The 11,143-nt window shown below is 61.0% G+C and overlaps 5 protein-coding genes across 5 annotated transcripts in view; 3 read left to right on the forward strand and 2 right to left on the reverse strand.

The window, feature by feature from the left end:
• Positions 1-319: 319 nt before the first annotated feature.
• Positions 320-568, reverse strand: MNEG_7273 (hypothetical protein; the record flags this gene model as incomplete). The annotated part of the gene is made up of 1 exon (XM_014044250.1): positions 320-568. One exon carries the CDS (start codon positions 566-568, stop codon positions 320-322), a length of 249 nt encoding a protein of 82 aa, XP_013899704.1.
• Positions 569-3,381: 2,813 nt separating this feature from the next.
• MNEG_7274 (hypothetical protein) lies at positions 3,382-5,154 on the forward strand (the record flags this gene model as incomplete). The annotated part of the gene is made up of 5 exons (XM_014044251.1): positions 3,382-3,392; positions 3,808-3,968; positions 4,173-4,247; positions 4,504-4,701; positions 4,982-5,154. The coding sequence occupies 5 exons, from the start codon at positions 3,382-3,384 to the stop codon at positions 5,152-5,154; spliced, it is 618 nt and encodes a 205-aa protein (XP_013899705.1).
• Positions 5,155-6,370: 1,216 nt separating this feature from the next.
• On the forward strand, positions 6,371-6,634 carry MNEG_7275 (hypothetical protein; the record flags this gene model as incomplete). Its single annotated transcript, XM_014044252.1, has 1 exon — positions 6,371-6,634. The coding sequence occupies one exon, from the start codon at positions 6,371-6,373 to the stop codon at positions 6,632-6,634; it is 264 nt and encodes an 87-aa protein (XP_013899706.1).
• Positions 6,635-8,205: 1,571 nt separating this feature from the next.
• Positions 8,206-10,169, forward strand: MNEG_7276 (hypothetical protein; the record flags this gene model as incomplete). Its single annotated transcript, XM_014044253.1, has 6 exons — positions 8,206-8,455; positions 8,667-8,773; positions 8,966-9,046; positions 9,235-9,379; positions 9,641-9,777; positions 10,017-10,169. 6 exons carry the CDS (start codon positions 8,206-8,208, stop codon positions 10,167-10,169), a joined length of 873 nt encoding a protein of 290 aa, XP_013899707.1.
• An 890-nt stretch (positions 10,170-11,059) lies between these two features.
• The window catches only part of MNEG_7277 (hypothetical protein), a gene marked incomplete at both ends in the record, with an annotated part of 3,324 nt that continues 3,240 nt past the window's right edge, over positions 11,060-11,143 (reverse strand). The window contains one exon of the mRNA XM_014044254.1: positions 11,060-11,087. Coding sequence (XP_013899708.1) covers positions 11,060-11,087 — 28 coding nt within the window. The remainder of the gene's footprint in view (positions 11,088-11,143) is intronic.

Genomic DNA, 11,143 nt, shown 5'->3' on the forward strand with positions numbered 1-11,143 from the left:
ATTTGAGGGAGTGGGCAGGGGAGGGGGGGCCCGATGGTCGGCTGGGTGCCGGGGTTTAGGGCGCAAAGGGGAGGTGCGCGCTTGGGCCGAGCTCCGTGCACACAGGCTGTGCGAGAGGGGGCGCGGCACGGCGCCCGCCGCGTCGGTCGGCCTGGCCGGCGGGGCGCAGGGGCCGCTGACTGGGCAGCCTGGCACCAGGCTGGCATGGCTGTGCCGCCGTTGCCGCAGCTACCTGCTGGCCTGTGCCTGGGCCCTCGTCTCTGCTCCCGTCCACCTGCCCCTGATCCCTCCTAGTCTGCCCGATCAAGCATGCATCTTCTTACTTTGAAAGGCCCTTGGGAATGAAGACCCATGCGTCCAGGCGAGTGCCATGCGAATAGATCCCCTCGGTCGTGCGCACATACGCGGCGTTGTCGACCGGCGCCGCCACGCCATCGTAATCATGCGTCGTGTCGCGCACCAGCTCAGAGTCCACCGCCGCCTCCCAAGGCAGCGCGATCAGCGCACCAATGGCGACAGCCAGCCCCGCCGTCCACAGGACGCCGCTCATGCTGCGCGCATACCCCATGGCTAAAGCACTGCAGCAGCTATTCGCAGCACAGGTATCCGCTTCAAAGCTACGTACGCTGTGTGTTGTGGCAACGGCTCCTCTGCTGCGCTGTGATGCCTCAAAGTGTGTACCAGGAATCGACCGATGCGCGCTGTGCCAAAAATGGCGCGAATTACAATTTGATTGGCGAGCGATCAATCTGCGATTATCGCATAGGCTCGTCATCTTGACAAGCGCATGCGCAAGATCACTGCACTGTCAGCAAGTCACAGTTGCAACCGCAAGCACCAACCTGTCATTGAGGACCGTACGCAACACAGCTGCGAATCTAACCTTGATACTCATCAAACATCCAGGTCGAGCTAGCGCTGACTGGGCCGGGCAGCCCGCTGCTGCTGGCGGTGGCGCTGCTGCTCATGCTGCTGCTCTGGGCGGTATGCCTCTGACCGGCCCCTAGACCCCTGCTGCTGTGACACGCCCGGGCCACGGCCCCAGCTTTGTTGGTGGCCGCCACCATCCATGGCCGCGGCGGTTGGAGGCGGCGTCAGGTAGCTGAATGGGCGGTGCATCATCGCCGCGGGCGGAGCATACCCGCCGCCGCCGCCGCCGCCGCCGCCGTGCCAGGACAGGCCATGGGGGGGCAGGGGCAGTGGCAGGGGGGCCGGCGCGACCGGCTGCGGCGGCACCATGACCCATGGCTGCGGCGTCTGCCAACTGTGGTGGAGTGTCCATGGAGCGCGGGTGGGAGTGGATGATGCGTGTTGTCATCAGTGGCAGTGAGGCTCATAATGAACACACTCAGCACTCTCGCGCGCGCTCTCTCTCACACAGCACGCGCGCGCACACACACACGCGCGCACGCACACACACACACACACACACATACACATGCACACTCACAAACATACACTCACAAACACACTTACATACAAACACTGCGCACACAGCTATCGCACACATACAGATGAACCAAGGACTAGTGCAAGCATGAAACATGCGATGTCGCACCCTTGCGGCAGTGGGGCGGTCGGGTCGGATCGCGCTGCCACTGGCGCCTCATTGCCTTTGCCCGCGTCCGATGCGCCCTGAGGCAAAGTGGCAAGTGATGGTACCAGGTGGGCGAGACGGCATCAGGCCGCTTTCATGCAGCAGGCAAGCGCTTTTTCACCGACACTGTAATTGTTGAGCGCCTGGACAAGCCCACCCCCACACCTGGACCCACCTTTCTGTCCCTTTTTTTCTTCTTCTTTTTGCGCTTTCTTCGCTCCTCATCGTCGCCGCCGCTCGCCGACGAGGCGTCGTCAAACGTGCTGCTCGCGTCGCTGGAGCTGCCGGTCCCCCCCTTGCCGCCGCGCCTCCGCCCCCGCCGCCGAGACCGGGACCGCGACCGTGCCCGCTGCTTGTGCTCCTTGCCCGCGCGCTCTGCGGCGAGCCGGCGGCGCCTGCGGATGCAGCACGCGCAGCAGACCAGCAGCAACAAGGCGACCACCGCGATCACCGCCACTCCCGCCTTGCTTGACATGAAGCGGGCCGCGGCAGATCGCACGCTGCCGCCGCTGCTGCCGCCGCTGCCGCTGCCTCCCGAGGTACCTCCAGAGCTGCCGTTTACGGCTGCTGCGTTTGAGGTTGAGACAATATTGTGTTGTGAAAGACCTCACAGTTGCAGGTAGTTTTGAATTGGCTTATCACCGACTTATGAATGAGTCGCTTCGTCATGTTTCTAGCTTTATGGCCACCCCCTCACGAGATGGGGAGCCTGAAGGGACGGGTGACGTGACCGGCGCCCCGCCGCCATACAGGCACCATTGGGGGTCCAGCACGTTCTGCGGCAGGACATGCGGTGGACTCAATTGGCAACAGACGTGTTTTCTGTCCCACACAGGCCAAGCAAGTTGAACGAGGGCGCGCACCACAGATGGACCCGGCAACATGCTTCCTTGCAATTGCGTTGGGGATGGATGGTTTGGGTGTCCACTTTGTAAAAGAGCTCAGGCCCACTGTCCTACCGTGAAATCGTTGTAGTAGCCGTCATTGCAATTGCAGGTGCAGTTGGCAGCAAGCAGCGTGCCGTGGCCACCACAGGAAGTTGGAGGGGTCAGGACGGTCTGGCAGAGGCCGCTGCTCGAGGCGGCCAGACGCCTGGCCCAGGCGCGCGGGTGGCGCCCGGCCGCCAGGAGCCTGGAAGATTGCATGATGGGGGGGTAGTTTTTGGGTGCTCTGCGTGTCATTGCCAGAGCCGGAAGGGCCGCGGGCTCAGCCGCGAGGCGTCACACGCAACGTCTCTGACTGTTGTTGACACATAACAGAATCACCACACGGCAGGCAGCTGGATTCCCACACAATTTTGGTGCTGAGGACAAGGAATGCGGGGGTCGCAACCTGCTAAAATACCCTCTGCAGCTATCAGTTTATCTGCGGCACGCATTACGTTGGTGGCATCCACTGTGCTGCAGCTCCTTGACCATTCGTGTCGCCGCACAGGTGCCGCACGCGACTTTACGCCGCCACCCAAGACGCACCTAGCGGAGAGCCAGCTCATCTCATGACTTTTCAAGTCTCGTTTCAAAACATGATATTGTCAGATGATTCCGGTCAATGAGTCAAGCGAGATCGACAAGGCGAGCTGAAAAGTCGGGCGAGCGATAGAGCCACTTGGTTTGGTTCTAAGCGGGCTTTTGGAGTTGAGACTCCGGTAGAGCTGCAAACCAGGCTGGGTCTGAGCAAATCGGGTTGCAGGGCGAGTTGGAACGCCGCGCGCTGTAGTTCCATGTTAGAGACGGTATGTGCGGCACCGGTAATCGTAAAAAATATATATATTTGCCGAGTTCAGTATGATCACCAGGTGAGAGGCTGTGCTTGACAATTTGACACGACGGTTCCGAGGCCACAACCGAAATGCGCACCGCCCCTTACACCCTCGGATGCAGCCAGCAGTGCAAACTGCGTTTTGTACATTGTAAAGCTTTTCCACTGACTTCTACTTAAAGCACGATTCTCAAACTCTTGGACGGGCCACTGCGAGCTCGACACCTCATCACCTGAAAAGCCCCACCCCCAAAACTGCAGCATCAAAGCAAAGCAATCCATCAGAAGCCAGGGGCACTGATAATCACCACGATGAGGAGATGTGCCATAGTCGTGTCCGTGCTGTTCATAGCTGCAGGCGTGGCCCTGGTGCTGCCGCGCACAGCCGCTGCTGCACCTACTGCTTGGGATGCTCTAGGAGAAAACGGCCAACCCGTCAACGGCGGCCGCAGGCTCAAGCAGCTGACAGTTTACGCAAGCACGCCCTCCTTGGCCGGCAGCGTGTCAGGCGCGGTGAACACCCACAGGCAAATCGGCGGCGACGGCACCGTCCATGCCAGCGGCGGCGTTTCTGCTGCAGAGACCACGGCCATCTCAAACCCACTACTGCGAGGTGTGGTCGGCTGGGGGATTGCTGACTGGGCCTCGTGGCCAGCTGCTTGCACAGCCAAATTCTGGCCCTACATCAGCTCGCTCTTTTCCATCCAGGGGCCGATGGCCTCAGTGTCTCTTCACGTGGCTGCTCACATACAGTGCGCTTCATCACGCGCTGAGCTCTGGTTGTGCTTCGCCCCGCTCCGCCCTCTTCACTGCACAGCTTTGACAAGGGGCGGCTATGACAACCGGCCTCAAGCTGCTACAGCTGCATATGTGAGCTCGCCGCTCTCCCTAGGTGCGCGGGTAAACATGGTGACGAGGCTGGCACTGCTGACATCAGGGCTTGCTTGTGCTCTTGTGCATTTTGGATTATCATGGTTTCAGGATTTAGGGTTTAGGATTCAAGGTATTGATCACACAAAGCATCAAGCGCAGGCACCCCCGCCCAGCAGTCCAGCAGCAGTCCAGCAGTCCATTTGCATGAGCTGAGTACTGCACCCGCAACTGCTTGTCGTGCACCCTGTCTTGACGCCGTGCCATCACCATCGCAGCGAGCACCCTGCGGCCCACGATCGCCTACGGCCTCGCCGAGTCGCGGGGGGACCTGCTGTCGGCGTCCGGCGGCACGTATGGAGCGGCAGAGTTTGGTTACAACCCGCTGTCCAACAACCTGGGGGCCTCGTTCAGCACCGGCTCCTCAAACTCTGTTAATGTCGACGACGCAGAAGAGCTGGTGCCAGGGAGCGCCCGTGAGTGGGTGGTGGGTGCTGTGGTGGGCCAACAAGTATGTATGTCAGGGCTTGCTGGTTTGTTTGGGCAGGACCAAATCATATGATACATGGGTGAAGTGGCTGCTGGGTCAGCAGATGCTGACCAGCCAGCAGGATTGTCGAGCAGCTCTCGAGTCACAGTACATCATCTGTATGTTGCATTGTAGCTCTGGCAATGAAGAGACGCCGTGCACCTGCCCAGCTGCCATGGCCTTGGTCAGTGTTGCCCCCGACGTGTGTGCCCTCACGCCCCGTGCAGTGCCAACCCCCGGGTCTGCCGGCTTCTCGGGGGCCGAGATCATCGGCACGGCCGACGACCAGACGCGCCTGGGCGACGCGCGTACGGCGCAGCTGGGCCAGGCGCTCGCCTACCCCTTCAACGTCCTCAACCCGATTAACCCCTTGACGTGCGCCCAGGTGCTTATCACTTAATGCAGTCGCACTTCCAGCGACCTGCGTGCTGAGCATTCCTGGACAGCTTGCTGTCGCTGTCCTGAACACACACAGTGTGCTGGCTACCGCTGACGGATGTCACGCACCCGAATGCCTTGCCCTGCCTGCCTATCTCAGGCATTGACCTACGGCGTCACGCTGGCCAATTATGACCACAGCTCCCCATCCGGCCCGCTTCCACGCAACAACGCGCCAAACCTCATCCCCTTCTGCCTCAACGCCTTCAATTTTGCAACCCTTGATGAGGTGGGTTCAACAGCATGGGGTCAGTAGTGAACCCAACAAGGCTAAGTTGTAATTGTGTGGCCACACACGCGCATAAGGATACGTCGCCGCCAGTGTAGCACCAGTGGGCAGCCATGACAAGCATTTTGCGGGCTCGATGAAAGCTGAACCCCTGCTCAACTTGAGGTGCACATGCGCGCCTCCAACCTGCAGTTTGCTACGTTCATCGGCCAGGGAGGCAAGAATGACAACAACATGCGGACACTGGCCAACGCGACAGCTCCAGCTGGGGCAGACAACACCACATCTGCTTTGTTCAACCTCAGTCCTGATGGACAGGGGCCGGGCGCAGATGCTGGCGGCCTCCCCTCTTTTGCGGAGCAGCTGGACAAAGCCGTCAGGCAGGTGAGAGCTGAGAGGGGCAGGCATGAAGGGTTGACCCGTGACCGCAAATGTTGACTGGCTCTAAATCCCGCATGTGTGCGCGATTGTACAAAGCCCCAGCAGAGTCGCGTACCTCTGGTGGTATCTGTAGTCGGATCCAAGCTGAGAAACGCTGCTGTTGCGGCCGCTCCTATCTGGCCAGGCCTCGTTGCTGACACACATCCCTCCTGGCCACCGTACCACTGCAAATCAGGGCGGTCCTGCAGCTCAGGAGTTCTTCAAAAGCAACCCCACGGGTCAAGCCCTCTTGCAGCGGGCAAAGGGGTCCCCTCTTGCCCGGAGTGCAGACAACGCCAACCGCGCCGCCGCCGCCGTCGCCGCGGCGGCCGCGAAAAAGCTGCAGGGGCCGCTGCAGAACCTGGCGCAGGCTGTCGGGGCGCTGAGGGGCACGGTGGCCCAGAACGCGACCAGTTTCAGGCTGAAAAGGGCCGTTGGCACCATCGAAGCGGCGGAGCCACTGGTTCGTCTGCGGGTTAATGCGACAAGGGAGGTTGCCAAACCGTTTGCAGATGCAGGACAGAGGCTGATGAACCAGTCGTTCGAGGTGCTGCGGCAGCAAGTCCAGGCGATGCCAGAGGGGAGCGAGAAGCAGGAGGCGGTGAGGGTCGTGCAGCAGCAGCAGCAGCAGCAGCAGCAGCAGCAGCAGGGGCAGGGGCAGCAGCAGCGGCAGCAGCAGGTAGCGGCGGCGACGACGGCACAGCAGCTGGAACAGCAGGAGGCAGGGGCGGCGGTCCTCAGCAACACAAGTGATACCGCCTGGATAGCAGGCGGGCACCTGAGCTTTGGCTGACCCTGCCGGCAAAATTGATGTAAAGCTGTTGCCATTTGTGGTGCTGTGCAGTGACTAGGGAACTTGAATGGGTTACAGGACAATCCTTGTGACAGAAATTTGCTCTCATGCTTAGTCAGGCCGACGCCGCTTGATGGAGCCGCTGCGCGTGGGGCAGCGTCATCCCTTGCGCGCCCCGGTGGTGCTCAGTGCAACTTGCCCATTCACGTTTAGGTACCGGCAGCCTATCTTGAAAGTGCTATGTGACACCAGACTCGGTCACATACTTGCAGCAGGTCGTTTGGCATGTGCTTTTGGCCATAATCCCTGCACACTGTACGCGAAATACAGGGAGACCACCAACACCCACAGCTGCGTCATTCGCATCAACAGGGCGGGGAGCATAACCACTGTGAATCATTAGACGCAAGTGAGACATTATAATACTTTTGAATGTGCTTTCACCGTTAATTACTTAGGTGCTTCCGTATTCGTGGTCTCGGAGTAGCCGCTCGAGCCTCGGGAGGTCCGCAGCGGCTGCCCGCCACACAGCCTGGTCGCCATTCTCTCTTATGACAGCGCAACAGGTGTTAAGATCCACGTCAGTCCCCAAAAACGCGACGCTGGTCGAGATGGTCGCAGGAGGGGCCGTTGTGGGGCCTCCCAGAGGATCACCAGCTCGCTGTCCGTTGTGGCTACTGTTGTTGCTGTTCCTCTTAGCACCACCACTCCAAGTCACTCTTGCAGCAGCGTCTGGAGCTGGCAGCAAAATTGGCAGCGACGCGCGCAGCAGCAAGAGCGGCAGCAGCAGCAGCACTGTGCCACTCACACCAGGCGAGCTAGAATCCGCTTTGGGCGCGTTCTGGGCGCAGGTTGACGGCGCGTACGACGTGGCAGACCTCCTCTTGGGCTTGCCAGAGGCCTTGATTCAGCAGTCAGGCATAGACCTTGAGTTTTGGCGTAGCGAAGCAGCTTCAGCGGCCAACGCTTTGTTGACAGGCGACCCTGGAGATGTGGGGGGTGGGAGCAGCAAAAGCAGCAGCGCTGACGGCAGCAGCAGCAACGGCAGCAGCATACGTAATACCAGCGGCAGCCACGACAGTGATGAAGGCAGAAGCGGCCGAGTGGAGGGAGGCAGCGGCCTCATTGACGGAAGCAGTGACAGCAGCGAGGGAAGCAGCAGCGGCAGCAGCGGCAGCGGCGGCAGCGGCAGCGGCGGCAGCGGCGGTGGTGACGGCAGCGGCGGCGGTGGCGTTGGCGGCAGCGGCGGCAGCAGCAATGGCGGCAGCGGCAGCCACGGCAGCGGCAGCAGCAGCGGCAGTGGCGGCAGCGGCGACGGCGGCGGCGCTGCGCATGCCGCAGCCCAGTCTGGAGCGGATGTTGGCACCGCAGGGCCAAGTCCGATGGAGCGCGCCGTCCGGCGCCTCATTGGCGCCCTTGTCGAAGCAGATCCCCTGGGCAACAGCGGCTCCTTGTCAGCTTCAGCTGGCGAAACAGGCAGGCGTCGGCGGCGGCGTCGGCGGCTGCGTCAATCTGCGAGCCGGGCACAGGGATCTCAGGCGTTGAGCCCAGCCGCACAGGAGCTGGTTGAAATGGTAGAGGCGTCGATCAGAGACATCTCGGAGCTTTCAGCGGCTACGGGCGCAACAGGCGCAGCCCGTGACACCAGGGACTGCCCCAAAACCCTGATCGGCGGCGCTGAAGTACCAGCGCAAAAGCAGGGGCGGCGGCGTTTGCAGCAGCAGCTGCAGCCGCCCGGGCAGTACTTTGTTTCGGGCCAGGCAGGGCCGCACGCGTTCAACCTGATCTTCTCAAACCTCTTCGACTTTGCCCTGCAGCGAGGTGGGGCGCGCGGCTGCACACCATGGCTGCGGTGCGTTGAAAATGCGCAGGAAAGCAGTACAAGCCAAGAAAATTCGCAAAACTTGCGGCACACAGCCTTCAACATGTTTACAGTGCATAGTGGCTGAGCTCTGTTGTGGGTCACCACCGCCACCTTTGTTTGGCACTCTTGCACACCTCGCCCCGGCAATTTTGACCCGACTTCCTGCAGGCCTCTATTACCTGGTGCCCCAGCTGGGGGACATCGCCGCGGTGCTGCAGCGCTACATGTGGCTGACTGACCTGGCGGACGGCCTCGACGCGCCCCTGGACAACATCGTGAACGCAAACCTGTTCCCCCTGCCACAGGCGCGGCGCGGCGACGCGATTGCTGACCGGGCGCACCGCCCTCCCCATACGCTCGCTTATGCTGACAGTCGCCCCCTTGTTTGCGCCCGCTTGTGCTTTGGCGCGGCAACCTGGGAAAAAGGAACCGCGGTCAAACATGATCAAACTCTGACCTACCCACAGGATGATGATCAGCTCAGGGGTCTAATCCGCAGGTTCACTGACGATTTCTGCTCAGAGTCCCAGGCCACGTCTAGCGAGACGGTGAGCTGCTTGCCTGGCTGTCGGTGGCTGCTTGGTCAGTGCTGAGCTTATCATGTTGGTGCGTGGAGGCCTGGCGCGTCATAGTCATCAAGTAGTGGCTGCTGTGCCAGAGGCTGCATCTGAACCTTTCATAGTTGCAAAACTGGTGCACCTCATGCTGAGGAAACTTCCCTTCCCTTGGCGGGCAGGTGCTGTTTGAGTACAGCCAGCCGACCCTGACGGTAGAGCTGGTCCCGCTGGACTGCCCCATCCGGCGCAGCAACAACACGGGACGCAACCAGATCATATTCGAGGAGTGCTCGCCGGCGCAGCTGCTCATCAGCCTCACCCCCTGTGCGCAAACAACACCAGAAGCAGCGCGCCGCTGGGTGCCCGGCGTGGCTGTGGGAGCAGTCCACAGCAGGCACCAAGCCGCAGCCTGATCAATCCTTGCATGCATTCGGTCACAGGCGGCTGCATGATCTGCCCCTCCAACATACTGCTACGGACAGCGGCAGCTGACAAGAACACAAGTCGACTTTTAACGCGCCCTGCTGATGCCTGCAGCCATTCATAACGCCCCATGACGGGCCACGACGTGCCACGCAATTGCAGATACGGTCACCGGCCCCTACTACACTGGCGCCCAATACACCGCTGCCAGCTGCACGTATGAGGATCAGTACGGTGTCGACCTGCAGGAGACGTTTGGGGGCGGCAGCATTCAATTCAACTTCACTGGATCAGTCGAGGTGAGAGCCCGCCCTACGCAGTCCGACTGGCGCCGGCTGCCGCTGGCTTGGTTTGCAGACTGCAGTGATAGTGCTCGGCCCGTTGCAAATTTCACCCACTCTCAACTTGTCTTTGATCATTCATGTGCAGAACAGCCAGTTGCTGAGCCTCTTTGCACACCGTACTCTGAGCACCACCACACTGCTCATGCAAAAACGCGGCCCCACCACGCATCGTCATTCGTGCGTGCGTGCCGCAGGGCGTGGACATTCAGCCGCTCATCAACCAGATCAACACGGACATTCGGGGGTTCAGGGGCTTCGCAAACGTCGTGCCGCCCCTCAACAACCTGACAGACGTTACCCTGTCCGTGGGCAACTTTGCGTCGGGCATCTTTGGCGGGCGGCGGTGACGGCGCGGCCGCTGAGCGAGCCAGCTTTTTCCTTGTTTGTGAGCGTTGGGCGCACTGCGACTTGCTTAGGCGGGAGCTGCAAGGAGGTTTCTCCGCCTGATGAGATCGCACAGCCACCAGGCGCATGCGTGGCGGCCTCGGGAAGACTGCTTTTCACGCTTTCTGCCGGCTGGCTGGGTGAGGCGGCTCTGCCCGTGCACGCTGACACAGCACCACCGGGCCGGACACATCCCTTGATAATTTTTCATCGTCATCCCTTGGACTACTGTACCTTGGCCTTGGGCCGCTGCCTCCCAAGTTTTTGCGGGATCCCTTTGGCCGATTATTATGCATGTGTTCTTCCGTTTTCGTCTCAACATGGCACAGTCTGTTTGCAGCCTGCACACAGTGTGCCGTGCGCGCAGCCCCACCTGCCTCCTGGCAAGCGCGTTGCCCTGCTTCACACGCACGCGCGTGCGTGCTCACGGCTCGTTCCACCCGGTGTCGCAGTGCGCCCGTCACCCGCCACCCCTCTCACGCCGGGCCCAAACTGTCTCCGACGCCATGAACGCACCAACTCTTTAGTAATTACATGGCAAGGTATGCGGTACGTCTGCCCTGGTCGGCTGTTGTCGACATGCGGCGGCATCTAAGTGACATAAAGTGACCTACTGCAACAAGGGAAAAGCGAGGCCCAACTCGTCTTCAACTACCACGAATGCGGACGAAACATGCTGCTGTTGCTGCTAATGCCAAGAAACCAAGGGCATGGGAACAGGAGGGGTACACGCAGCAAGCACGTCATCACATGAAGACGAGCACATGTTGCGCCAGATGTTGATATGCAGGGTGACTGATGCTGAGGGGCAGGCCAGGAATGACGGCTCACTCCCGTTGCCTCGATATCCGCATCACATGATAAAACGCTTCTCCAGCTGCCTGCAGCGTCCGGTGCGGCGGTTCGGGCGCAGGCGTCCCGGCGGGGGGGCGGGGGG

This window comes from Monoraphidium neglectum, assembly GCF_000611645.1.
Source record: "Monoraphidium neglectum strain SAG 48.87 unplaced genomic scaffold scaffold01272, whole genome shotgun sequence".
NCBI lineage: Eukaryota > Viridiplantae > Chlorophyta > Chlorophyceae > Sphaeropleales > Selenastraceae > Monoraphidium > Monoraphidium neglectum.